The following is a 27,432-nucleotide window of genomic DNA, read 5'->3' as shown; positions in this document are numbered from 1 at the left end:
TGGTGGGGAGGGGATGGGGCAAGATTTTAGTCCCGCATCACGGGGCGGGGCAGGGATACTATGTGTTATACTATGAGATTTATTTATTTATTTTTATGATTATCTTGTTAAACACTTGGATATATTATTCATTTTTTTCTAAAAATTTATTTGATTTGATGGGATAAATTTAGTTGTAATTTCAAGTATATTTTTATCAATGAAATAGGTTTCATTAAAAAAATTGTATTAGTTGTAAGGCAAATTAACAAAAAATAGAGTTTTACGGGGTGCGCGCGGAGGTTCGTGGGGCCTCAAGGGGCGGGGATGGGGCAAGACAAAATCTTGCGGGGTGGGGGTGAAGACCCCATCCTTCGGACCCACCCCGCCCCATTGCCATCCCTATATAAAATATCAAGTCGGCAAAGATGAGTCCTTGTGGCAATAGAATTGTATTTCATGCAAGTTCCTTACATACACTTGTAAATACTAATCCAAGCAACTTTAAGTAGAATACTTTAAGCACGCAAGGTCCAACACATCAATTCCAAATTGAACTTGGATATCTAAGCTGGTTAGGTATCAATTTAAGAGTCCTAAAACAATTAGGAATTATAGTTGCACTTGAAATAGGACATCAAGTCTTATACGCCACTCCAAAACAATTTGGATCAGGATAAGTCAAGCCACCAACTTCACAATTGATGCATGGGGGAAAAATGATAAAATTCAATTTGTGGTTTAGCATTAGGTATATAAGCAATATCTCTTCCCTCTCTATGCATCTTTCCCCAATGTCATTTTCATTATTGTTGTTTGTTCGCGTAGAAGTAAAAAGAAATAGCAAAAAATTACCTGAATTTCTCACGGTTAGTGAAACTTATTAGTAATTTACACCATGGTTATTTAACTTTAAAACCATCTAGTTCTATAATAAAATAAAATAAAATAAAATAAAAAAATTCTAGCTCTCTTCTCTAGTTTAATCAATTTTTGAGTTGTGACATATACTCATTGTTGGTAAAATGTTAACAAGTAGCTACTAATTTGTCTAAAAATCTCAATTACACTGATTCAACATTTTATCATTCATTCTAGATGAAGCGAATCAAAATAATGAAAAAGATTACTATAAATGACTAATAAGACTAGAGTTAAGAAGACCATAAAAAGCCATGTAAGAGACTTGATTATCAAAAAGAAAAAAAAAGCCATGTAAGAGACTATGAAACTTACGAAATGAGGTTTTTGTTGTCTTCTTTAGATTTTTTTATATGACATGAATTCGGTATGTCTAAATCATCTAGATTAATACAAAGTGAGTTGAAATACAAAATGTAAAGAATTTAAGGCCAACTACGACATGGTTGCCCTTTTTTGAGGATTTAAAATAAAAGAATTTGAATAATAAATTATTCGATATAATAACTTCATTTTTTTTATGATTTCAAAGACTGGAGAGGAAAGATTTGAACCTGGTACTGCTTATAAAAGAAAGCCAACAATACTATTGAGTTATATGACTCTAGACAATTTAAAAAAAAAAAAAAAAAAAATTTGAGAAGAACTCTAGGCAGATTTAACTTTATATGATGATGTGACTTTTGAAAATTTTGCTCAAATATTTTTTTTTTATATATTACCAATCCACATATTAATGAAACTTAAATTCATCCATAAGTTTTGTTAATAAAAAAAATATTATTTTATATTATCTTCAAGTCATTTTAAATTTTTGATTGACATCCAAATCATTTTATTTTAATTTCTTTATATAAACGAGCCTTATGGATTTGATATTTATCAAGGTAAATGATTTGAATAGAGTATAAAATGATTTGAGAATGCATCCATCTAAGTTTATGTGAAAAAAAAGTGCTTTTAAGAAAATAAGTTTGTTCTTTTATTTTTTTTAATAAATGAGCTAGTTTATTTGTTTAAAATCACTTTGTTTCATTCCTTGTAAGACAAGGCTTTTTTTTTTTTTTTTTTTTTTTTTACATTCCTCCAAATTTGGGAGTTATGAGGGATAAGAGGGAATTATTCCTTGTAAGACAAGTACTTTTTTTATTTTTTAATTCCTCCAAAGTTGGGAGGAATGAAGAATAAGAGAGAATTGAGTGTATTTTAATGAATTTTTACGAAAATCCCCGTAATTCTCCTTTTTTCTCCCCTTAAATTTCCATACTCCTATTTTATTTATTTTTATATAAGAAATTGATATATCAACCTTTGGCTGGATTATTCCTCTTTTTGCTTATGAGACATTTCAAAAATCCAATGGATTAATAGTGCAATTGATGAGACCTAGAACCTCTAGATTTACGATACATCATTTAAGTTCATTGAGTCCATCACATAGGTGTCCCTAAAGGGGCATCTATTTTTATTAAAGAAGAGACATAATAATAACATTATTATAAAAATGATTAATTTTCTTTTATTTTCATTCAATTCCCAAATAATGTTACTTTTTCCATTTATTTATTTTCAAACCTCTAAACAAGAAAAATATCAATATTTAATTCATTTTTATTATTTTATATTTTATATATTCTATTCCATTTATTTCCTTTATGAACATAAGCTAAGTAAATAAGTTCACAAAAATAAGCTAATGGAAAGCACATTATCCAAATATTTGTACATAATCTAATCTCATCTATTAGGAGAATTAGGATTTTATTCTTTATCCTCATTGTTGTAACTATTGAATTGTAAAAAAAAAATTGTTATAACTGAAATATTTTCTATTTTAATAAAAAAGTGAAATATAAAAGAGAACCAATGTCTAGTGTCCATTTGGTAAAAAAAGTATTTGTTTCTTTACTTTTTGTATTTTTAAAATTTTTATTAATAAAAATTTTAATAGATCTAGTTTTTTTTTTTAAATAAAAAAATAAAGTAACTCTTATTATTTTTCTGTCACATATTTAATATAAAAATAACCAAAAAAAAAAAAAAATCTTTTATGTCATATTTAGCAAGAAGTTAAGGAATCTATGAGAATTTTTTTTGGGATTAAAGGCCTATTTGGTACGTGTGTTTAAACAACATTTTTCAGTTTTTTTGAAGAGAAATGATATGTCTACAATATTTTTACAATATTTTTACAACAAATCCTAAGTGGCAGGTTGTTACTGGTTATTACTGTTGGGGCAAAAAAGTAATCTTAGTGTTAGTTTCAAATTTGAACCTATAACAACTAATCACAGGTGATTTGTTGTAAAAATATTGTAGACATAACATCTCTCTTTTTGAAAATATGTGTGGGTGAAAAAGTATATGAAAATACAGGTAATGTTATTTAAAAAGTGAAAATATGTGTTTGAACTCGCATATCAAGTGAGGCCTAAATATGCAGTAAAAAAAGAGGTGGGTGGGGGTGCAGTCACGAGGAAGTTTGTGTTTGATATGGAGAGAAGAAAAAAAAAAAAAAGGGTGAAAAGGGGGAAAAAATAGTAGTAGTACTAGTTGGAACTTGGTAGCGACATTGCAATTGCAATTGCGTTTTGCATTTTTGCATATGCAAGACAGTATAGTAGTGGTGAATATGATACACGCGTGACTTTGGCTTTGCTGATTGCTCCCTTATTTGGCTACCTTCTCTTCTCCTTTTTATTACACTACACACACTGCCACAAGGCCACACACAGCCCAGACAGACACAGACTCCACATCCTTTTAGAGTACAGAGTAAGTCAGGTGAAGAATCAGTGTCACCCATCAACCTCCAAGCTTTTGAATTCCAGGTAACTCTCCTTTACTGCATTAGCTGATTTGCATTAGGGCAGGCCTCTTCATAACATCAACTACACTGTTTTCTTCTTCTACTACTCAAACGTTTCCTTTTCTATATATATGCTAGTGTGTTTCTGTTTCTGTTTCTGTTTGTTTTTTCGTTTTATTCTGTCTTTTCTGAGAGCTAGGCTTTTCTTCGCAATGTTCTTGTGCTTTTGTTTTCTAAAGTCTCTGTCTTTCTTATCTCTTAGCTCTAGTCACACTCAAACACCCTTGTCATATCTTTCTTAATACCATGATAAACTAAAAAGAACTGGGCTTTTTGTGATTTTTGTTAGCTTCTCTTTTACATTTTTAGATAAAGACTTTCAATTTTGAAGCTTTGTTGATGTGTGCTGTTTGGGTGGTCTTGCAGAGGCTTTCTGAATTTTCTATCGTAATGGACTTTTTGTGCTTTGTCTTCTATCTTCCCCATCTAGCATAAACAATAAGATACCCAGAAACGACCACAGCCCTTTTGAAGGACTAGAATTATGGATGATAACAAACAAGAGCTTGAAAATATGGTGGACCCACTTGATAAGGGCAACAATCTGACCCGTCCCCATGCACCAGTTGACCAAGTGGAGAAAAACATTGATGATGATAAGGGTCTTGAAATCCCTATTGAAAACCAAGTTCCAGTTGATGTTGCTACTGCCTCCCTTAAGACCTCTGATGATGCCAATGTTGCTGTCAATGAACCAGTGCTTTCTAACACCCAAACTGATGTTAGCAATGCAAATCCTTTAAATCAGCCAAAACCCGATTCACCCCATGAGAGGTCTATGGAGATAGAGGTCAAAGTTGATAGGGAAGTGAAGGACACCGAAACAGATGCTGCTAGTGATTTCAATCCTTCCAATCAGCAAGGAACCAATGTGCCCCCTGAGGGTTATATGGAGATAGAGGCCAAGCATGATGATAAAGGGCATGAATTGAATATTGGAATGAGCAAAATGGAGCTGTCTCCGGATAGAGAGATTAAGGAGCAAGTGTTGAAACCCAAGTTGGATGTAGGTAATGAAGTTTGTATGAAAATCCCAGAGCAGTCATTTCTTTTGGCACCAGATGGGGTTGAGGGTGATGAGTCCGGAACAGAGGAGGAGCAAATGGCATTCATGATGGATGTAGAAAATTTCCACAGGGAGAGGAGCCTGGAGTTTAAGCCCCCAAAGTTCTACCAAAAGGAATTGAATTTGCTCAAGTAAGTGTTTGGCAAGTTTTTTCTTTTAAAATTTGCATATAAATTTCGTTAGAGAACCTTATCTAATTTTATGGTCAAAATCTTGGTTCTTTATTTGATTTAGGTTATGGAGAGCTGTAATCAAACTTGGTGGCTATGAACAGGTTTGCCTGGGTTTATTTTTCCTTATAATCCAATTTTGTCTTTTTGTTTTTGCTCTTCTTTTTGGGGGTCCATCTTCTGTCATGCCTCAGCATTATAGATTATTGTTAGAATTTTTTTCCCAAAATCCCAATAAATTAAAATTCATTGACTTGATATAATTAGAAAAGATAAAACATAGTTCTGATGCTATGTTAGAAAAAGCAAGACTTAGTTTTGATAACTTGATAAAAGTGTATGAGAAAACATGAAGAAGAAAATAAAGAAGGCAGATAAAGAAAGAAAGAGAGAGAACATAGAGAATTAATGTGGTTGTTCGGCATTATAGGTCTACATTCACAGTGAAGAGCCCTTGATGGCTACACCTTCTCTATTAAGCTCTATGGATATTAAAATGAACCCATTGATGGATATTTATAGTAAGCTACATCCTAGATGATGGGTTCATTGTAATATAGATACAGCTTAAAATTAAAGATGTAACCGTTAAGTATTTTTTGCTATGAATGTATACCTTTAATGCTGAACCACGTTAATTGCCTATGTTCCCTCTCTTTATTTCTTTCCTTGCCTTGTTTATTTTCTCATACACTTAATATAAGTTATCTTTTCTAATATGGTATGAGAGCCATATCTCATATTTTCTAACATGGTACTGGAGTTATGTTTTTTATCTTTTCTAATATGGTATTAGAGTCATGTCCCGTCTTTTCTAATAGATTTAAATTAAATTTAGACATTATTCGAAATTTAAGAATGAATTCACCTAGTTGGCTAACATAAAAAACCTTCTCCCCCCTCCCCCAATCCCCAACACAAATGCTCGTGCATTTTTCATTTGAATAAACAATTCATGTACTTCTCTCTCTCTCTCTCTCTCTCTATATATATATATATATATATATCGCTGCCATGAAAGTATTACAGGCTTGATTTCTGTTTGTGGACATTCATAGGTGACTTCGTGCAAATTGTGGCGCCAAGTGGGACAAGCATTCCATCCCCCAAAGTAAGTAATTAAATCTTTTTTTTTTTCCCCGTTTCTGCCTGTATTCTAGCTATGGTAGGGCCAGGTAGGCTAAAAAAAATAAATTCTGCAATTCTCCTTAGGGTGTAAAAATGGGGGAAAAGGATAGTAAAGAAAAGAGAATTTGCAAGTGAGAGTTTGTAATTCTTGTTTAGTGTAGACCACTTCCCCAACCACCCTAAAAAAGGCTCATTTCTGTTTTAATAGGGACATTATACAAGTTTCATTATCTATTGCAATACAATGGCTAATCTTTTATAATGATTTGGCTTGACCAGGACCTGCACTACTGTCTCTTGGACTTTCCGAATTTTTTATGAGAAGGTTATGCTCTACTTGCTATGTTTCTCCTCCTGTACATTAGTTCCTGAACTTTTTAGTTGCTTACTTGCAAGTATTTTGTAGTTCCTGATTATCAATTTCTGCAGGCACTTCTTGAATATGAAAAGCATAAGATGGGTGCTGGTGAACTCACAGAGCCTAATAGAGTTAATAGTCAGGTAATTTAAGTTAGCTAATCATGCGGACATGTCTTTGGTGTTTGTAGAAAAATATGATGTCCATTTCATTGTCAATATGGATGCTTTGCTTCAGGCGCTTTTGACTTTTAGGTTGTAGAAAACTGGGGGGAAGAAAGTGGGAGGGGTTGCTTTGTTTGGTGGAGGAACTTTAGTTATGACAAAGTTGTATGCCTATGGTCAGGTCATATATGGTTTGGTTTTTGACTGCTGTGATTGAACAATACATATATCAGAAAATGGTCTGGATGATGTGTTTTTTTGGAGCTGGTGCCCTTAGTAGATGATCAAAGTTACTGAATGATTTCTTAAAAGGGCATTAGGAAGGAGATAAATGCTACATTTGGGATAGAGGGAGTGGAGGGGGGAAGGTTTGTTCCAGAAAAACCCAAAATTTGTTCTTTAAAAGCATCTGCTTATCGTGGAACAAATTTGAGTTTTGGGCAAAGAATCACTAGACTGAGTATATTTGAGATAATTCTTTTAGTGTGGTGATCTGATATGATTACTGGATTTTATTGTTTCATCAAGACAACAAGGTTTGGTTGTTTTGGAGATTGGGGAGCGTTATAAACTACAAGCTAATGGAGGTTTCAGGATTACTTTTTTTTTTTTGGTGGTAACCTACAATGGGTTTGTTTTGGGACCTTCCGTTTCTCAAGTTTCACAGGGAATTGATGCCTCATTCTCTCTTTGCTTTAGTTTTGCGTTTTTGTTTGTTTGCTTCTATTTTTCTCCATCCTTTTGAAAATTTTGAATTTTGGTATAATCCATGTACGAATGGTATGCATCCACACAAAGAATAAATTATAAAGAGCCAGTCATAATGTGTTGTTTTTCTTTACATAAGTGCATACTAAGTACATTGTGGTGTGTCTTTTAATTTAGAGAGAATCTTAAACTGAAAAATAAATGGCTAATTATGTATTGGTGATATATAAGACACATGATGATATTACTGGAATGCTAAAAGCTGGACTGCCTGATGCAGTTTTGCAGTTATTGGGCATTAGTGGAAATACAATCTGGTCCTGCACAAAGTGATTACAATGATTCATGTGGGGTGTGAGTAATAATTGATGATTATTATGAACTCATTTGGTGTTGCAAGAGCGAGCATAAATGATTGTAACAAATTTCTGTGCAGGTTGGTGATAGTCAAGCTTTGGGATCAGGTAGGGCACTAAGGGATGCTGCAGCTCGTGCAATGCAGGGTTGGCACTCTCGGCGACTTTTTGGGAATGGTGAGATTGGTGATCCAATTATTAAGGTATGTGGAGAACTTTTAAGCTCTATAAATTGAACTCGTATGTTTTTCCAATTTTTGGTTTTCATTGGTTTTGCCTTTTTCTCCTTCCATGTGATCATTCTGTATTATTTTCATATAATAAGATTTTTTTTTTTTTTTTTAAAAGGAGAAGAATTTGAGTTCCATGCCAAAGGGTGACAAACAGGTTAAAAGTGTTGGTATGACCACTCTACTGGGTATTGTGTTCAGTAATTTTAACTGCCATTATGGTCCTCCTCTTTTGAACTTGGTTTACTGACTCAGGTTTACTAAAGCGGAAAAAGCCATCTACTGTTGAGCGTAACATCCAAGTTACTCACTTGAAAGTGACAAAGCCACAGTTAAGTTTATTGTTTTTTTTTTCCCTTCCGTGAGGTCTAGATTTTTGTAACTCATTTGATATAAAATATGGTACATTTGCTCTTGGAATTGCTCAAGTTGTTCTGTTTTTAACAGATTGGAAACAATGGTTGTTGATGTTGGACCCCCAGCTGATTGGGTGAAGATCAATGTTCAAAGATTTGTAAGTTTCTCTCTTGTGTCACTCCTAAGACTAATATACTCCTACTAGTCCTCTAGTTTTTTTTGCAGTGAATATCTTACTAGGTTTGAAATTTTGACTGTTCACAGAATGACTGCTTTGAGGTGTATGCCTTAGTTCCTGGGCTTCTGCGTGAGGAGGTCAGTATATGCTTGGAAACAACTTCATTTATCTCATTTTCTGATCTTCTATTACTATGACGCAATGCTTGCATGTACATTTGAAATTCTTCCTGTTTTTTAAGAGGTAGACTGTCAATAACGTGGTGGTTAAATGGAAACAAAATAGACATCTTGTGCTTGGTTCAGGTGGAGAATTATTCCCATTTAAGAGTTCTATTTGGTTCTGACTTCCAATTATGAACCAAGTGGAGATAATGAGAGATAGGTTGATGCACCAAGGTCTAGAATGTAGAGAAACTACGCAGATGTCTTTTTGTGATAAGTGACTAAGATGATAGTGTATAATCTTAAGACCAAATGAAAGAAACTGTGGCCCATACCTGGGGCTAGGTAGTCTATGAACAACTAAGTAAATTTTCTTTGGCTGGCACTGGACCCAAGCTTTTTTTTTTTTTTTTTTGAGAATTGGACTAAAAGTTGGGAATGAAGTTTGGGCCTGAGATCAATCCAACCCAATTAGTAAATAATAAAGTTCCTTACAAATTACAATTTTCAACAGTTGTGAAACAATTTAAATCTGCAAAACACAGTTTGAGATCAACCCAACTCAAACATTTTTACTCATCAGAAAACTTCCTACTACTATACCGTTCTATGGTAGTTAATTTTATTGGCAAATTTGTTATTAACAAACTAAAACCAAAAAACAGAAAAGTACAAAATCAGTGCTAGGACATATTACCGACTGTGAAGCTCACACTTTTGATGCCTTTTATATTCTGTTTTTGCTTTACTATTGATTACATCCTTATTCTATGTAATACAGGTGCATGTTCAGTCTGATCCAGCTGGATGCTTGGTTATATCTGGTCAACCTGCGCAACTGGATAATCCTTGGGGTGTCACACCCTTTAAAAAGGTTTGTGAAGTGTCACTAATACCTAGATTACTTTATTTGAAGGTGTCGTCCAGTGCTGTTTTGCAGCAGGTCCAGGTCACTTGGCAATTGAATTGGAAGAGACTTTTGGCCTTAAAAGGATTTGCAAAATTGATGACATTGGAAGCTACCTAAATCATCTAATTCTACCCCGCAACATTATGTCACCTTTTTTTAAAGTCCAATTCAGAATAGTGTTGATTTCTTTTAGGCTAATGATGTACATATGCTGATTTTGAGGACCCTGATTGTCTTGATAGATTTAATTATTTGAAAAGAAAAATAAAATCAGGAGTTAATTAGAGTACCAGGCCTGGCAATATCATTTTCCTGTACTCTTATCTGTGACAATTTAGTGTCGTCTTCATATATTCATTGGTCTTCAATCCCTTTTTATGTAGGCTTGAGACTCTATAAAACTATACCTGACAGTAGAAGTGGTTTTGGTTTTAGGTTGTCAGCTTGCCTTCTAGAATTGATCCACATCAAACATCTGCCGTTGTGACGCTGCATGGCCAGTTGTTTGTGCGTGTGCCATTTGAGCAGTCAGATTCGTAGAATGTGGAGATGATGTTCCCATTCCCTGAATGCAAAAATTGCTCCAGATTTTTTTCTAGAAGATGAATTAAATTTATGTGGATGATGGAAAGTCCGAATTTCTCTGTAAGTTTTATGTATTTGTTTTATGCTTACAGTTGAAGCTCAAGCAGCCTACTGATTGGATGTATGTACAATTACAATCTATATTATCCTGTAATTATTAGCTGTTATGATTAAATCTGATGGGACCATATGTAGGGGTGGGCTGGGATATATATCAAATTGTGGATTACTGACCCCATTTAGGAAGCTATGATTTTTACCATTTGGCTTTAAATTTTCTTTACATCTTTAATTGCAAACAACTGCAAATTAACTCAATTTGATTGAGGACGTGCCATGGTATTGTAATCATTCTATTGTTTTCTGGAAAGCATGCTGAGGTCATTTTATACTGTGTTACATTTGAAATGTATCTCTTGTTATATTCCTTGGAGAACTCTTAGGTTGGGGATTTGAGATCTCATAAGAGGGTCCATCATGTTCTAAATGCTTGATTCCAGTGATCTGGTGCAAGAGAAAACTGATGTAAAGCAGTTTTCCTTTTGGCCACAATTATGTGTGACTTCTCAAAATCAGCTCAAACCTGTTGATTGTGTTTCTATTGGGTTTCTAAGAGACACTAGAGCCAGTTGATATTCTCTCTCTGGTCATTGGTTATTTTGATAGCAGAATCAGTCCATTGAGGCCTTTTGAATGTGTCCATTGTAGAAACTGAACAAAAACTTGTGCACACCCTTTATTTTCACCTATTTAATTCTAATCGAAGTGAAAACAAAATAGTTCCTCTATGGTTTTAGGGGGAGTTGGGTTTTAATTACTTAGAAAATGGTGATTAATGCTTTGTTTCGCATTCATTAAAAATATAGCGGTCAACTCTTTGTTTGGCTTAATTTTTAATGCTTGTTATGCAGTAGTCTGTGTTCCCTTGCTTTCTTATCTGTGGTTTATCATTCTAGTGAGTTCATTAGTTGTCTAATACAATTTCCCTATGGTACTGAAAAACAGGGTTAAAAGTGATACCAACTACAAGAGAAATTAAATAACGATTGCTTAGACTAGGAAAATTTTCTTTGGAGGATTGTTTTAATGTGTATTCGTTTTACAAATCTATGCAGCTATGCTTCACTTCCCTACATCAATAAATCAACTGATAACTCCTCTCATCTCAAGCCTTTCTTCATATATGTATTTTTGATCTCCATAATCTTCTTTTCATGACACATGAAACCCAACCCAACACATCATTTTTGCACTCATGGGAATTGAAAACCTCCTCCAGTGTTTTGTGTTGTGCCTCACTTGGGTGGGCTAATGGCAATCCATAGCAAGGAAAGCGTTATTGCGATGAGACCCGACCAAACAAACACAATAGTTGGTGTCTTCCCTCTCCTTCCCATCAAACCCTTGGCAAAAGGATACAAATGAGCCAACACCCAGAAGCTAAAAAATGCTCCTCCAACAAACTTACTCCACTCGGGGGTACTGCTATAAATCGTCCTTGAAAATGCAACAGCAATACCGACTATATTCAACATGGCAATAACAATAGGAGGAATCATCAATGAGGTCCACTTGACATGGTACAAATCTGCATAAATATCATCAATGTCCTCTCCCCCTGACTTTGAAGTCAATGTGAAAGAGATTTCTATGCCTGCAATGACTTTGAGAAGGCCTTGAACCACAGCAGCCAAGTGAGAACTGGTTCCAGAAATAAGCCAAAACTGTTCATTCCTCCACCACTCTTCCAATCCCACACCAGACCATTTTACCTCGAGAATTGCCAGCGTGACGAGGCATATTGTTATAATGAGCAGGTAGACTAAGAAGGTGACATTTAGAGTTTGGACAATGAATTGTCCAGAGAAAAGTGAGAGTGCAGGAAGGAAGCAATAGACAATAAGGAACACAGAGGTGAAAGGGTAAATGCCAACGTTTAGGTAAGCCATACGCTGGAGAAACTTGAGGCGCTTAGAGCCAAGCAAGGCATTGTTTCTAGAGAAGAAAATCTCAACAGAGCCAGTGGCCCAGCGAAGCACTTGGTGTAGTCTATCAGTGAGGTTAATTGGTGCTGAACCACGGAATGCATCACGCTTGGTGATGCAGTAGATGGACCGCCACCCACGGTTGTGCATTCGATAGCCTGTCACCACGTCTTCAGTCACTGAACCGTAAATCCAACCCACCCGGTCACCCCATTCCGTCTTGTCCTCATACCTGCATGATTGAACAATCAAGTTAACCATATGCGTTACTATAGCTATGTACAAAAATCCTCTGTCCCAGTATGAACATTCCATTTTATACTCCAACTACAATATACATGCATTGACATTTGACATACCAACAAGATATGACCGAGACAGCCTCGGCAACCATAGCAGCATCAAGTGGCTCACGTGGGACTCTAAGAGCACCAGGAGGTCGGCCATACTTGATACCTGAATGATCGGCAAGGGGGCGACCTTGGTACTCAGCTATTGGAATGGATTCCGCAAGTCTTGTAGAATTTCCAAAACGCTTGGGAAGTAGATTCAACTCCAGCTCAGGATCCAACTCTGTCGACTTCAAAGCTTGAGTCTCTGTCTCTGACTCGGTCTTATTGCCAATCTTGTCTACTTGTGGAGGGTCAAAACCATACAGTGCAAACCGTCTAAACATGCAGCCTGTTCCCACATAAACTGGGCCCTGTAGTGTAGTACATAAGTCATAAAAACATCCATCTTAAGTTGCCTGGGAATGTAATTGATGCCTAGAGTTTTAAGATTTTATTTCTTAGGCCTGACAGTGTACTGAATTTTGCATCATTTAAAATTTTAAATGACATGATATTAGATATACTTTTAGATAATATGAACAAAATAGATCCATTTCAAATGGATATGATGTTTTTATACCTGGACACCATCGAGGGCTCGCATGTTGCCATCAAAGAAGACTGTATTATGATTGGCATACCGGTCAGAAGGATCAATGCCTTCAAATCTTTGTGGGAATTGAATGTAGCAAATGTCCTCACCACCTCGGTCCATCATGAAGCACATTCCTTCACGAATAGCTTTGCAGTTGTAGATGTAGTGGTCACAGTCAAGGTTGAGAATAAATGGGCCATTGGACAAAATGGCTGATGTTCTTACCAAGGCGTTCATGGCACCGGCTTTCTTGTTATGATCATAGCCTGGCCGCTTCTCACGTGATACATATACAAACATGGGGAGCCGTATGTCCACATCTGTAAAGTCTATCATATTATCGTCTACCCCTCCCATTAATGGCTCATTTCTTGGGGGCTTCAGCATCACCTAGGGATTATATAATATTCTTTGGTCACATTGCATAGGCTTCTTGGTGCACAATTAAGATTTAGTTAGGAAGAATGTTAACCTAGCTATTACCAATTTTACCATTATAAAAGACTTACAAATTGACATGACAATAAATATGATTAGTACCATTTAAACTATATAACAGATAAATGTTTGAATATACTTTTTTGTGATTAAGTTTATTTATTAAAATTTGTAATATCCTAGCAAGAGCCTTGTAACTCAATTGGTTGACATTTTCATGTTTACAACAAAAACGTTTAGAGTTCAAATTCCACCACCCCAAGTATCGAATTATAAAAAAAAAATTGTAGTATTCCTCATGTATATACCTGAAGAATTCCTGCATGGTCACCTTTGGAGTGTTCACTGGCAGGGACAACCCATGTGCCAGGCCAATAGGTAGCATCTGCCATCCAAGTGGCTTTCTGGACCTTCAATGGCTCTGAAAGGTCAGGCCCGCTCTCTCTCATGAGCTTCAACATCTTCATTTCCTCCCTAGCATTGAATGCATCTGATCTCCTCCTAATTGAGTCTGGGAGCCCATTAATTCTTACTTTGAACTCATCATATTCCCTCTTGATCTTCCTCCTATCCTTTACAAAATCAGGTCTACACTTGTTCCTGGTTGGATCAACTTTCAAGCTGAAGTAGCTTTCAGGATTTCTTGGCTCGATATCATGTTTTCTACAGAATGGAACCCATAAATCAGCAAAACCTGCAGCCTCAGCCATAGCCTCAAAGGTGAGAAGGGCACCTCCATCATCAGAAATGTAACATGCAAGCTTCTCTACAGGGTAATCAACAGCTAGAATTGAAAGGATAGTGTTGGCAGTGACTAGAGGTGGTTCTTTTTCAGGATCAGCAGTGGAGACAAATAGGTCTACACCAGGAAGGTCTGAGCAGCCAGTGGGATTTGATGGTGATGGTGTGTCAAACTTGTCATGAAGGACCTGAAGGTCGGTTGAACGGTTGATGGGGCAGAGCTTGGGAACTTGGTCGAGGATCCAAGAGAAGGCAAACCATATCTCACACACCACTGACATGAACCACAACCACACTGCATCCTGGTTTGGATGTTTTATCCTCCATTGCAAGAAGAAACATAGCACCACCAGACGAACCAAAATCAATAGCCTGGGTCATATAAATTATTCATCTTTAAGTTAAGTATCGTACAATTGAGTGATGACGATAAATAATGTAAAGAAAAAAAATTAAGTATGTAAGATACAACACATAAGGAACTGTATGTAAGATATATAACCTGTAAGGGCTAATGATGCCTGCTGAGATTGGCAATTTCCTACTTAAGGGCTTCCAAGGCCTATCCATTGATTCCATCATATCTCCCTTGAATCTTTCATCCTTTTCATGCCCGTATGTGTCATCTTGGGGCCAAAAAGCATTACCAACCCCGTAAGTACCCTTTGTCTCAAACAACCACGGGTTGTTATCAAATTCTCCCATTTGATTCCTCTTCATCATAGACATGTTATTAGCATCCCTTTTTAAGCTGTCTGGGGCTGACAATTGCAATTCTCTACTTGAAAAATCTGGTGCATCATCCTCATAATCCCCCACCTTGTAAGGCTCCTTGCAACCTGGACATAGACCATTTTCTCTTTGGGCATCCATGTAGCAATCTCTGCAAATGGTGAACCTAGACAGCACATTTTAATTTTTTTATAGTTATTTTCAGTTTTCACCTAAATTCCTTTTGATATATTTGAAATGAGTACATAGTTTGATTGATTAGTCACAAAATATTAACAAAGAATTCAAAAAAACAGAAAAATGATCAGATGTATCACATACCTACAATCACAGGGGATTGCATCAGCTCCTCTCTCATCCTTCATAACCGTGCCATCACAAGTAGGCATAGAACATGCAGTGCCTTTGTCTCCTGCCATTTGAGGGTGACTGACCTCTGAGTCCATTGGCTGGTTGTCAGGTGTGGGAGGAAGGTGCACTGAGTAGTTCATGTAGTCTCCTAATATTTCTCCAGATATATCAATGTCTTCTCTTGACAAACTGACATACCTCCCACTCGAAGTTCGTCTTGCAAATTTAACAGTTTGCCCGCCTGAGTTTCGGTTTCCACGAGAAGTATTGGAACCCCCACCAGCACGCATAGCCGTCTTTGATGGCTGTTGGCTGGATAGTGATGCCATTAGCTAATAGTAATATTTAAATCTGCCTACCAATCACCTCTCCCAAATCCTGTAGAAGTGTGCTGCTTAACCCGCCTGATTTTTTAGTTCTACAACATTTGCAATAAGACGTATCACTACTGATGGAATCCAAATTCTGAAAGAGATGCTCAAAGCTTCAAAAGGTGAAAGCACCATACGCTATATCATCAGTTTATGAAAAAAGATTAGATGGACCATACTAAGTACAAGGCAGAGACAAGTTGGATTTTTAAGAAATGAAAGTAGTACTGCATTCATACGTCTGAAGAATGGTAATGGAGGCAATGTTTCTAAAATTGTTGCAATAGAATGACACTTTTGAGGATGGCTGTAATTATTCATGAAGTTTCTTTCACAACAACTAAGAGATACAAATGGGAGGCACGTAGGAACTTTTATTGGAGAGAGAGAGAGATCCCGTATCTTACAAAGAAGGTTGGAAAATGATTGATTCATGTATGGTGAGATACTTCCTTTGTAAATGACTATTTTTGGGGTTTCTTAATTACATGTTGTAAGGATTGTGTTTCTGGAGGGAGCAAAGTTGTTTGAATACTCTCTTTCACGTTCTTATAGTTTATTTGGCATTCATTACTAATAAACATTCAGTTCCTTAGTTGCATATCACTTGGATTCCTTTCCCTCCAATAATCATCCTCATCTCCATCATGCCAAGTCAAAGTGAAGGACAACAGATCAGGACCTACCATACTATAGATCTCATTCATTTGATCGAATTATATAGTTGAATATTATTTCTTTGAACTATGCGATATGAATATGACTATTATTCTTATAAAATCATTTCAATATCAACAGAGTTTGGTTCAAGTATGTGTAATTAGTATTAAGTACTATTGCTGATTTATATGGCACTCTAATCATCTAGCTGAGTGCCAAGATGGTCTAATGGCTGCCCTATACCTTTTTCTAACTCAACATGGTAGTCATATTTGGTTAAATAATTGGAAAAGGGAAAATGTCTGAAATCTTAAAACTTCAAAGATAAATAAGTGATTGTTAATTTTTTTATTTTTTTATTTTTTGGTAATGAAATGAAACATTACATTACATTTTGTAACGTAATGTTTTTTTTGTAACAAGATGGTTTAGTGGTTTTTTGTAATGAAATGAAAAAAAGAAACATTTTATTTGTATTGGTTGAATGGCCCACATAACATTTTTTAGGTGGACAAGGGAAACACATACAAAACCCTTGGTAGCTTTTTGAATCCCCTTTAACGTGGAAGCCTCTTAAGCAAATAAAATACATGCACATAGCTTAACATACATAATGTAATCAGCATCAGTATTATTAAACTGAATGATGAGTGCAACAGAAACTAATCTGCCTTTACTAACTGCATAAACCCTTGATCGACTTGATTGGTAGGTAGTATGATTCCCAATTTTTCCTTTTCCTTTTTATGACAGGCGGATTCCCAAATAGATGAAATAGAGAAAAACCTAAATTTAAGTATAAATGGTTAGGAATTAAACCAACTTTTTAGATCTGTGATCAACGAAAGATGGAAAAAAACAATCCCATGACATAAGATTTACATGGTCTGGCAATTTGCTTACGTCCATGAAGTAACTACGTTTTTTTTTCTTCACAATTTCAGGGGGAAAAAATATAGAGGCGACAATTACAATACATCAATTCATCAAACTCTAATATGAAGCAAAAGTGAATATATATCTCAAACAACGGATCTAAAATCCGGCCATGCCTTCGCTCCATGAACTAAGATTTAGAAAATCTCTTATTTAAAACCGTAATACTTTCAAGTCAGATCGGGTCATAAATCAGATCAAACATAACCCAGCTCCACATAGCCTAGCATAAAAAAATTATCAAATGAACATGTATATATATCTAAAAGCTGAAGTGTAATATTTATTGTTGTTGCACTACTGTTGCGCCACATCAGCAGCCAAGTCATCCACTTATTTTCGACACTTTCTCTCATCTGACATTTACACTTCCTCAAACATTTTTCCCTTACTTTTACTTTTTTATCTTCCCACTACTCTATATCGTAAGGTTACAATTCCTTTAATCTTCCTTTTATTCTTCTTCTCTTCAATTTGTTTACTATAAAGTTGCTATATTTTTTCATTCAATCCATATATTACCCACATAAAAAAGGTAAAGACTCTCTCTCTCTCTCTCTCTCTCTCTCTCTGTTTATTTCTTTTCGTAGATTTTTAATTCTTTATTGCATCTTTGCTTTAGGTTGATGACTTTTTTGTGTTGAATTCTACTTTAGGTTGGTGAGATTTGGTTGTGTTTTAATTTGTTATCTTTTTATTTTCTTTTATTTAGTTGATAGATGTTATCCTACTATGACCTTATATAGTATATAATTAATGATATGATTTTATTTTATTTTATTACATAGCATGATTTAGATCATTTGGTGTTTGCAACTATACATTTTTGAGTTAATTTTTAAATATTTTGAAAGTGAGAATTTGAGTTTATATCAGAATACAATCTCATGTCTATGTATTTGAATGTGCCTTTTAATTATTTGAATAATATCTGTAGGGACACGATTTTTAACGACCCAATAGAGGACGTTGGGTTCGTATGAAATGGGACCGAACAATATGATTTGTAGAGAGTGGGTTTGAAAGGCTGGACCTTGGTCGTTGGACGGCGGTTTAGTCATGACTTTCATGGAAGCCCATACGAAAGCGGGTTTGGCTTGTATAGCTAAGCCTTACACGGAGGTGGTTTGGAAGGTTTGACTCCTCGGAATTAGTCCGAGGAGCGTTTCATTCTCACCGTTCTCCTCCTTTTTCCTTTATATCATCTCCCCCCTTTCCTCCCTATGGGTTCCCCCTTTTATACTAGTATTTCATTCTCGTTCTTCACCTACGTGTCCGTTTCTCCTTGTTCGGGGTGGTTACTTGTCTTATCAATCCATACGTCAGAGTGGTTGGGAAAAGTTGGATAGCATGGTATGAGTATGGGTTTGTCAGGCGCTGGGCTCCACATTAAGGTGTTGGCAGCTTTCTCGCCTGTACTGCTCTTGTACTGAGTTTGTCCTTTTCTTTAGGCGTTTTGTGAGGTGTTGAGCATGAGATTGTCCTCGGCCACATCCCTGGGCCTTCAAGGAGCTTTCGTCGCGCATCCTCGGCAGTAGGGCTCCTCGACCTGGGCTTTGGGCCCTTAACACAAAGTGGGCTGGGACCTCAGATTTCGGGCCCCACAATAGCCCCTCAGAATCCTGCTGCCCAACTTTTTAGTTGGGGAGGAGGATTTTGGTGACGTTAGGCCCACATTATGGCTCGCTCAAATCCTGTACTCTACTAGTATTTGTGTTTTTCCATTTACATGGGAGACGTGCCAAAATAAGAGGCACTCCTTTATTTTTCGCTCACGTGGAGTCCTTTGACATTTCGGTACTCGAGGCATGCCTTCACGAGGATCTTCAGATCCTATGGCTGCGGATGAGATTGGAAATTGAGCCAAGTCTGCATTGTCTGTAGCATTCCTTGGAAACTTGCATGAATTAAATGTCACTGGTTTGCTCTGTGTATAAATAGGGTAGGGGGTCACTCCCCTTACATATGAACTCTCCCGTTCCCTTCAGAATCATACTCCTTCTGCCATATCCACGATCTCCATTTCTAGTGTCATTCTGCCTCAAAGCAAGATGTTTGAGGCGTGGATGGGGAAGAAAGGTCTTCGCACGCTTCAGAGGCACCGAACCCTCATGATACTCAAGGTGATGTGGTACGGACAAGGATGACACAGATTCAAGCCAGTCCCCCGTTTTGACAAGGGGAAGATGATATTTTTCCCTCTTTCAGTCAAAATTCGAAGCAGGTTCTGGTCATGCCAGATTTTTGGTATGTCAGAAGAAAGAATTTCCGCCATCATCGCCGTCTGCCTTGTCGCAGGTGAATTTCCCTGGGGGCTCCTCAACTTCCGGTTCCCGACACCTTTTCTTCAATGGTGTGGGCCTCAAGTTGGGTTCCCTGCACCTTTTATTCAGCTGCGCTAGCCTGGAGCCAGGCTCTCTGCGCCTTTTCTTCAACGGTGCAGGCCCCACGTTGGGTTCTTTGGCTGCCTGAGTTATGGGCATGTAAAAGTGTTGAGGAATGGTTTCCTTAAACAACATCTTGGAACAGCGGCCAACCTCTCCTCTGCACTTCTTCTTCGGCTTTATCTTCATTCTCTTGTATCTTTTCTTTTCATTTACGTAGTTAGCTTCAGTATAAGCTTATTCCAGCTTTTCATTGTACACTGTACTATTTCTTTGTCTTAATAAAAGATGAGTTTATTTCTTTTTAAATATTTTTCCTTTCTGTAACAATTATTTTGTGCATGGGTGTGCTACATATGTGCTTTCCTTTGATGATACTTAAAGCAGGAGACCTTGAAACAGAAACCTACTAACTCTAGTTTACCGACATTAACAAGCATAATAATGATAATTCCCAGTGAAATAAAACTCATAAAACTAACCGAGATAATGGCTGAGTGCTTCGTAATGCATGTAAGGCGATCGTCCGAGAACGATAAACTCTAAATAATTCGTCCGAGAGGGTAGCCGAGTAGTGAGGAACTTCAGCCCTGTGTCTTTGGCAACACATTGCCTTATATTGCATCAATCCTCTTGGTATTGAGGATCCGAGGATAGACTTGGGAATCTATGTAGTTTAGGGATTAGCCCAACTATCAATGGGGAATTCTCCTCGGATATATTCTAAGGTCCATGTAACGTAGTTTTTCCTTTAAGTAGTTGGTTTCCCCATAAGCTTGAGTCCGAGGACCATACAAGGCCTTGGTTCTGTCCAAAACTTATAGTTTTTTCTTTGTGTACTTGGTTTCCCCATAGGCTTGAGTCCGAGGACCATGCAAGGCCTTGGTTCTGTCCAAAACTTGTAGTTTTTTCTTTGTGTGCTTGGTTTCCCCATAGGCTTGAGTCCGAGGACCATACAAGGCCTTGGTTCTGTCCAAAACTTGTAATTTTTTTTTTCTGTACTTGGTTTCCCCATAAGCTTGAGTCTGAGGACCATACAAGGCCTTGGTTCTGTCCAAAACTTGTAATTTTTTTCTGTGTACTTGGTTTCCCCATAGGCCTGAGTCCGAGGACCATACAAGGCCTTGGTTCTGTCCAAAACTTGTAGTTTTTTCTTTGTGTGCTCGGTTTCCCCATAAACTTGAGTCCGAGGACCATACAAGGCCTTGGTTCTGTCCAAAACTTGTAGTTTTTTCTTTGTGTGCTTGGTTTCCCCATAGGCTTGAGTCCGAGGACCATACAAGGCCTTGGTTCTGTCCAAAACTTGTAATTTTTTTTCTGTACTTGGTTTCCCCATAGGCTTGAGTCCGAGGACCATACAAGGCCTTGGTTCTGTCCAAAACTTGTAATTTTTTTTCTGTGTACTTGGTTTCCCCATAGGCCTAAGTCCGAGGACCATACAAGGCCTTGGTTCTGTCCAAAACTTGTAATTTTTTCTTTGTGTACTTGGTTTCCCCATAGGCTTGAGTCCGAGGACCATACAAGGCCTTGGTTCTGTCCAAAACTTGTAATTTTTTTTCTGTGTACTTGATTTCCCCATAGGCCTGAGTCCGAGGACCATACAAGACCTTGGTTCTGTCCAAAACTTGTAATTTTTTCTTTGTGTACTTGGTTTCCCCATAGGTTTGAGTCCGAGGACCATACAAGGCCTTGGTACTGTCCAAAACTTATAATTTTTTCTTTGTGTACTTGGTTTCCCCATAGGCTTGAGTCCGAGGACCATACAAGGCCTTGGTTCTGTCCAAAACTTGTAATTTTTTCTTTGTGTACTTGGTTTCCCCATAAGCTTGAGTCCGAGGACCATACAAGGCCTTGGTTCTGTCCAAAACTTGTAATTTTTTTTTCTGTGTACTTGGTTTCCCCATAGGCCTGAGTCCGAGGACCATACAAGGCCTTGGTTCTGTCCAAAACTTGTAATTTTTTTTTCTGTGTACTTGGTTTCCCCATAGGCCTGAGTTCGAGGACCATACAAAGCCTTGGTTCTATCCAAAACTTGTAATTTTTTCTTTGTGTACTTGGTTTCCCCATAGGCTTGAGTCCGAGGACTATACAAAGCCTTGGTTCTGTCCAAAACTTGTAATTTTTTTTCTGTGTACTTGGTTTCCCCATAGGCCTGAGTTCGAGGACCATACAAGGCCTTGATTCTGTCCAAAACTTGTAATTTTTTCTTTGTGTACTTGGTTTCCCCATAGGCTTGAGTCCGAGGATCATACAAGGCCTTGGTTCTGTCCAAAACTTGTAATTTTTTTTTTGTGTACTCGGTTTCCCCATAGGCTTGAGTCTGAGGACCATACAAGGCCTTGGTTCTGTCCAAAACTTATAATTTTTCTTCTGTACTTGGTTTCCCCATAGGCTTGAGTCCGAGGACCATACAAGGCCTTGGTTCTGTCCAAAACTTGTAATTTTTTTTCTGTGTACTTGGTTTCCCCATAGGCCTAAGTCCGAGGACCATACAAGGCCTTGGTTCTATCCAAAACTTGTAATTTTTTTTTTTCTGTGTACTTGGTTTCCCCATAGGCCTGAGTCCGAGGACCATACAAGGCCTTGGTTCTGTCCAAAACTTGTAATTTTTTCTTTGTGTACTTGGTTTCCCCATAGGCTTGAGTCCGAGGACCATACAAGGTCTTGGTTCTGTCCAAAACTTGTAATTTTTTTTCTGTGTACTTGGTTTCCCCATAGGCCTGAGTCCGAGGACCATACAAGACTTTGGTTCTGTCCAAAACTTGTAATTTTTTCTTTGTGTACTTGGTTTCCCCATAGGTTTGAGTCCGAGGACCATACAAGGCCTTGGTTCTGTCCAAAACTTGTAATTTTTTCTTTGTGTACTTGGTTTCCCCATAGGCTTGAGTTCGAGGACCATACAAAGGCCTTGGTTCTGTCCAAAACTTGTAATTTTTTCTTTGTGTACTTGGTTTCCCCATAAGCTTGAGTCCGAGGACCATACAAGGCCTTGGTTCTGTCCAAAACTTGTAATTTTTTTTTCTGTGTACTTGGTTTCCCCATAGGCCTGAGTCCGAGGACCATACAAGGCCTTGGTTCTGTCCAAAACTTGTAATTTTTTTTTCTGTGTACTTGGTTTCCCCATAGGCCTGAGTTCGAGGACCATACAAAGCCTTGGTTCTATCCAAAACTTGTAATTTTTTCTTTGTGTACTTGGTTTCCCCATAGGCTTGAGTCCGAGGACTATACAAAGCCTTTGGTTCTGTCCAAAACTTGTAATTTTTTCTTTGTGTACTTGGTTTCCCCATAGGCTTGAGTCCGAGGACCATACAAGGCCTTGGTTCTGTCCAAAACTTGTAATAATAGAGTCCGAGGACCATACAAGCTTTGGTTCTGTCCAAAACTTGTAATTTTTTCTTTGTGTACTTGGTTTCCCCATAGGCTTGAGTCCGAGGACCATACAAGGCCTTGGTTCTGTCCAAAACTTGTAATTTTTTCTTTGTGTACTTGGTTTCCCCATAAGCTTGAGTCCGAGGACCATACAAGGCCTTGGTTCTGTCCAAAACTTGTAATTTTTTTTTCTGTGTACTTGGTTTCCCCATAGGCCTGAGTCCGAGGACCATACAAGGCCTTGGTTCTGTCCAAAACTTGTAATTTTTTTTTCTGTGTACTTGGTTTCCCCATAGGCCTGAGTTCGAGGACCATACAAAGCCTTGGTTCTATCCAAAACTTGTAATTTTTTCTTTGTGTACTTGGTTTCCCCATAGGCTTGAGTCCGAGGACTATACAAAGCCTTGGTTCTGTCCAAAACTTGTAATTTTTTTTCTGTGTACTTGGTTTCCCCATAGGCCTGAGTCCGAGGACCATACAAGGCCTTGGTTCTGTCCAAAACTTGTAATTTTTTCTTTGTGTACTTGGTTTCCCCATAGGCTTGAGTCCGAGGACCATACAAGGCCTTGGTTCTGTCCAAAACTTGTAATTTTTTTTTTGTGTACTTGGTTTCCCCATAGGCTTGAGTCTGAGGACCATACAAGGCCTTGGTTCTGTCCAAAACTTATAATTTTTCTTCTGTACTTGGTTTCCCCATAGGCTTGAGTCCGAGGACCATACAAGACCTTGGTTCTGTCCAAAACTTGTAATAATTTTTTTTTATATTTATTTATTTTTTGAACGTAAGCCCCTAAACCAGGGCGGGGAGAGCCGGCTTGAGGCCAGAAGCCCCTAGAGCTGTCTGCGCCATTGGCACTGCAAGGCGTAGCCCCTAGCAGAAGTTTATATCGGAGCAACAACTGCATGTAGCCGGAGATGGAGGAAACCCCGCAAACCTCTGCTTGCTAGAGAGTTGACTCCACTGCCACCTGCGCCAACGCGCAAGCCTTCCCACAGACGACGCCAATTGTAGGGATACGATTTTTAACGACCCAATAGAGGACGTTGGGTTCGTATGAAATGGGCCCGAACAATATGATTTGTAGAGAGTGAGTTTGAAAGGCTAGACCTTGGTCGTTGGACGGCGGTTTAGTCATGACTTTCATGGAAGCCCATACGAAAGCGGGTTTGGCTTGTATAGCTAAGCCTTACACGGAGGTGGTTTGAAAGGTTTGACTCCTCGGAATTAGTCCGAGGAGCGTTTATTCTCACCGTTCTCCTCCTTTTTCCTTTATATCATCTCCCCCCTTTCCTCCATATGGGTTCCCCCTTTTATACTAGTATTTCATTCCCGTTCTTCACCTACGTGTCCGTTTCTCCTTATTCGGGGTGGTTACTCGTCTTATCAATCCATACGTCAGAGTGGTTGGGAAAAACTGGATAGCATGGTATGAGTATGGGTTTGTCAGGCGCTGGGCTCCACATTAAGGTGTTGGCAACTTTCTCGCCTGTACTGCTCTTGTACTGAGTTTGTCCTTTTCTTCAGGCGTTTTGTGAGGTGTTGAGCGTGAGATTGTCCTCGGCCACATCCCTGGGCCTTCAAGGAGTTTTCGTCGCGCATCCTCGACAGTAGGGCTCCTCGGCCTGGGCTTTGGGCCCTTAACACAAAGTGGGTTGGGACCTCAGATTTCGGGCCCCACAATATCAATCCTAAATTTGTGATGAGATTTGATTATCATGATAGTCTCCTTAAGATAATGAGATTTTTTTTTTTTTTTTTTTTTTTTAAGTAAGAGAATGAGAAATTTGAACCATTAATTTGAAACTTAAAAAATTTTATTTGTACCCAAAAAAAACATAACACACTTTTGAAGAATATAGATCACTTCCAAAAAATAAAATATATATATCGATCAAACACACTTAAAAAACTTTCAAAAAAATAATAATGACATATTTATAAAGCTAGAAAGATGGAAAAAAGAAGAAGAAATAATTAAATTTTTCAGGAGAATAAATTATCTTTAATAAATTTTAGAAAATAAATTATACATTATACAATATTACAAAATAATTATATTTTCCATGTATGGCGTGGCTCTGCAACTAGAGTAAATTAATTAGCATAGAATACGAAATTCTAAAGAAGACAGCCTTCCAGCTCACTTTCATATTTTTCAAGTTTCAACACTTCAAAGTTCCAATGCATGTTTTCCCAATCTTGGGAAGTTGGGTTTTCTTTTCTTCCCAGGATGGTGGTTCAGAATTTTTTTTTCCTCTATTTTTGTTTTATTTTCTTATTTTGCGTGGCAACAAGTGAAATGGATGTGCTGGCAGCTGGTTAAAAATCAACCAAACTCTTTCAGTGCTTGCTCTACCCTGATCAAATAGCTGAAGAGAATAGAACAAATGATACTAGGCTTCCTATTGAAGAAAGCTAGTACTGAAATGGTTTACAGGTTGATATAACTAGCCTACTAGATAATAAATAATTTAATCAGTTTGCTCTTTTTCAGTACTAGCTTTATTTTTGCATACTTTGGGTTTTCTTCAGTCTCCTTTAACCTTTCTGGAAGAATGCTGAGTGTGTGAAATTAGCCATTTCGAATAAAACTCCAGAAAATGAGCATTTGAAAAATTTACCACAAATGCAAAAAAAAGAAGGGAAAATCTGTTAACAATTGAAAAAGAAGAAAATAAAACAATGTCATGATATTTTGTACATAAATTGGACTTACAGATATGGAGGATTTTCTATGTCCTGTGCTCCAAATTAATGAGGCTCACATCACATCCTCTCAACTGAGGGTCATGTTCTATATATCGCCATAATAAAAAAAAAAAAAATACATTCTATATATATCACGAGTTTTTCCCTCAGAAACATGTTTGTCCTGATAAAATATCACAGGATTTCATTCTACTCTCTTCCTGATTAATATTTATATGTCTGCAGACCATTGAAATCTTCATCTTCCCCATATATATGCTCATCTCAACAGTCAAAACCAAGATACATATACCAACATTCTAACAACAAACATCTAAAAACACCCCCTTCCACTTCCAACTCATCTGACACAGAGCTCCCATTTCTGCAAAGTCTGAGAGAGGTGGTTGATAATAGCAACCCCCTCATCTTATAAGAAAAACAATACTAAAATGGTGGCCTAGCTGCATTGCCACCACCCCAATTACCAAAAGCATCACCAGGGAAGGCTGTATAATTTCCCATGCTCACCCCCAAATTATAAAAAGGAACACCACCACTGCTGCCACCGCTTCCTCCATCACCCAATTGGCCACCGGTCACTCCCGAAGTTTGTGAAGCTGTAGGCTGTACCTGCACTCTTGAGTCTTCCTCCTCCAATGGTAACCTATCATACACTGCATTTGCAAATGATGCAACCATCAAAAGCACAGAACTTGAAGCTGTCAAAGGTGACACCACGCTCCCTCCCATGACTTGTCCTTGCCCACCTGCCAAAAAAATAGTCAAACCACCAGCTCCCGGAGGAGCTGGTGGTGGCAGAGCTGTCCCAGTCAGAGACAATATGTCAAACCTCCCATGTAATGTTACAACACTCCTAGCTGGTGATGCTGGCTGTCGCAAAGTTACATTGGTGACAGAACCACTGCCACTAAGGACACAAACTCCACGGCCACGGCGCAAGGCGTAATTTGAGACTGATTCAACTATGTCTGAACCTGCAGAGACTTCAAGTACTTGGGATTTCAGTGCATTTGGGCTGTCCTGGGTGATGATTATCGGTGGCTTGGGCTTGTTTTTGGAACCAGCAGGACGGCCACGAGGCCTGCGACTAGAGGTTGCTCCTGAACTTGTAGTGGGGGCATCAGGGTCCGTACTAGGTATTTGCTCTTTCTCTGGAGAGTGTTTGGAATCTGTGAGTTGGGGCTGTGATGGTCTTTGTAGTTGGAGCTCTGGTCCCAGGAGCTGGTGGACATAGCGAGAACCTGCTGGTTCTAAGCCACTCATCTGCTCAATCTATTTCTCTCTCTGATCTCTCTCTCACACTCGCTACCTACTTATCTATATTAGCTATAGGAAGAAGATATGACTATATATGGAAACTGTTTCTAAATTGTTATGGAGCTAGCATTTCTTCTACTCTACCTGTTCAGATTCGCAATGTTCATGAAAATAAAGAGAAAAATCAACCTAGCTAGAGAATTAAGTGATTTAGCTGTGTGAGAACTCTAGACTAGAAACCAATTAATGTCAACCTATCTCTCTACCTTTTCAAAGATTGAAGATTTTGACCTTAAAGCTTATAACTAGAATTAGAGGAGTTGTCCACTTACTTAGAAGAGATTTCCTATATAGGTTTCTGAACTGTTTGAGTCGGACCCAAGTGAAACAAAGAAGGGAAAATAAAAGGTTAAGATTCAGATCTC

At 37.7% G+C, this 27,432-nt stretch overlaps 3 protein-coding genes across 4 annotated transcripts; 1 reads left to right on the top strand and 2 right to left on the bottom strand.

The window, feature by feature from the left end:
• Positions 1-3,488: 3,488 nt before the first annotated feature.
• On the top strand, positions 3,489-10,542 carry LOC115968821 (AT-rich interactive domain-containing protein 6-like). Of its 2 annotated transcripts, none has more exons than XM_031088332.1 (13): positions 3,489-3,731; positions 4,200-4,966; positions 5,070-5,109; positions 6,064-6,116; positions 6,413-6,458; positions 6,563-6,634; positions 7,800-7,922; positions 8,068-8,119; positions 8,205-8,280; positions 8,397-8,463; positions 8,571-8,621; positions 9,430-9,522; positions 9,994-10,542. In XM_031088332.1, the coding sequence occupies exons 2-13, from the start codon at positions 4,254-4,256 to the stop codon at positions 10,096-10,098; spliced, it is 1,491 nt and encodes a 496-aa protein (XP_030944192.1). In that variant the 5' UTR covers positions 3,489-3,731; positions 4,200-4,253; the 3' UTR covers positions 10,099-10,542. The 2 variants fall into 2 exon arrangements, with proteins under 2 accessions (XP_030944192.1, XP_030944191.1); XM_031088331.1 differs by having other exon boundaries at positions 4,136-4,966.
• Positions 10,543-11,260: 718 nt separating this feature from the next.
• LOC115968855 (cellulose synthase-like protein D4) lies at positions 11,261-15,646 on the bottom strand. The gene is made up of 6 exons (XM_031088370.1): positions 15,288-15,646; positions 14,737-15,132; positions 13,802-14,606; positions 13,041-13,445; positions 12,488-12,831; positions 11,261-12,360 (listed from the first exon to the last, which is right to left on the bottom strand). Exons 1-6 carry the CDS (start codon positions 15,644-15,646, stop codon positions 11,439-11,441), a joined length of 3,231 nt encoding a protein of 1,076 aa, XP_030944230.1. The 3' UTR covers positions 11,261-11,438.
• A 10,223-nt stretch (positions 15,647-25,869) lies between these two features.
• On the bottom strand, positions 25,870-27,192 carry LOC115969424 (AT-hook motif nuclear-localized protein 25-like). The gene has a single exon (XM_031089076.1). The coding sequence runs from the start codon at positions 27,011-27,013 to the stop codon at positions 26,174-26,176; it is 840 nt and encodes a 279-aa protein (XP_030944936.1). The 5' UTR covers positions 27,014-27,192; the 3' UTR covers positions 25,870-26,173.
• Between the last annotated feature and the right edge of the window lie 240 nt (positions 27,193-27,432).

Source organism: Quercus lobata, chromosome 11, assembly GCF_001633185.2.
Source record: "Quercus lobata isolate SW786 chromosome 11, ValleyOak3.0 Primary Assembly, whole genome shotgun sequence".
Taxonomy (NCBI): Eukaryota; Viridiplantae; Streptophyta; class Magnoliopsida; order Fagales; family Fagaceae; genus Quercus; species Quercus lobata.
This window is presented reverse-complemented; position numbering and strand designations above follow the sequence as displayed.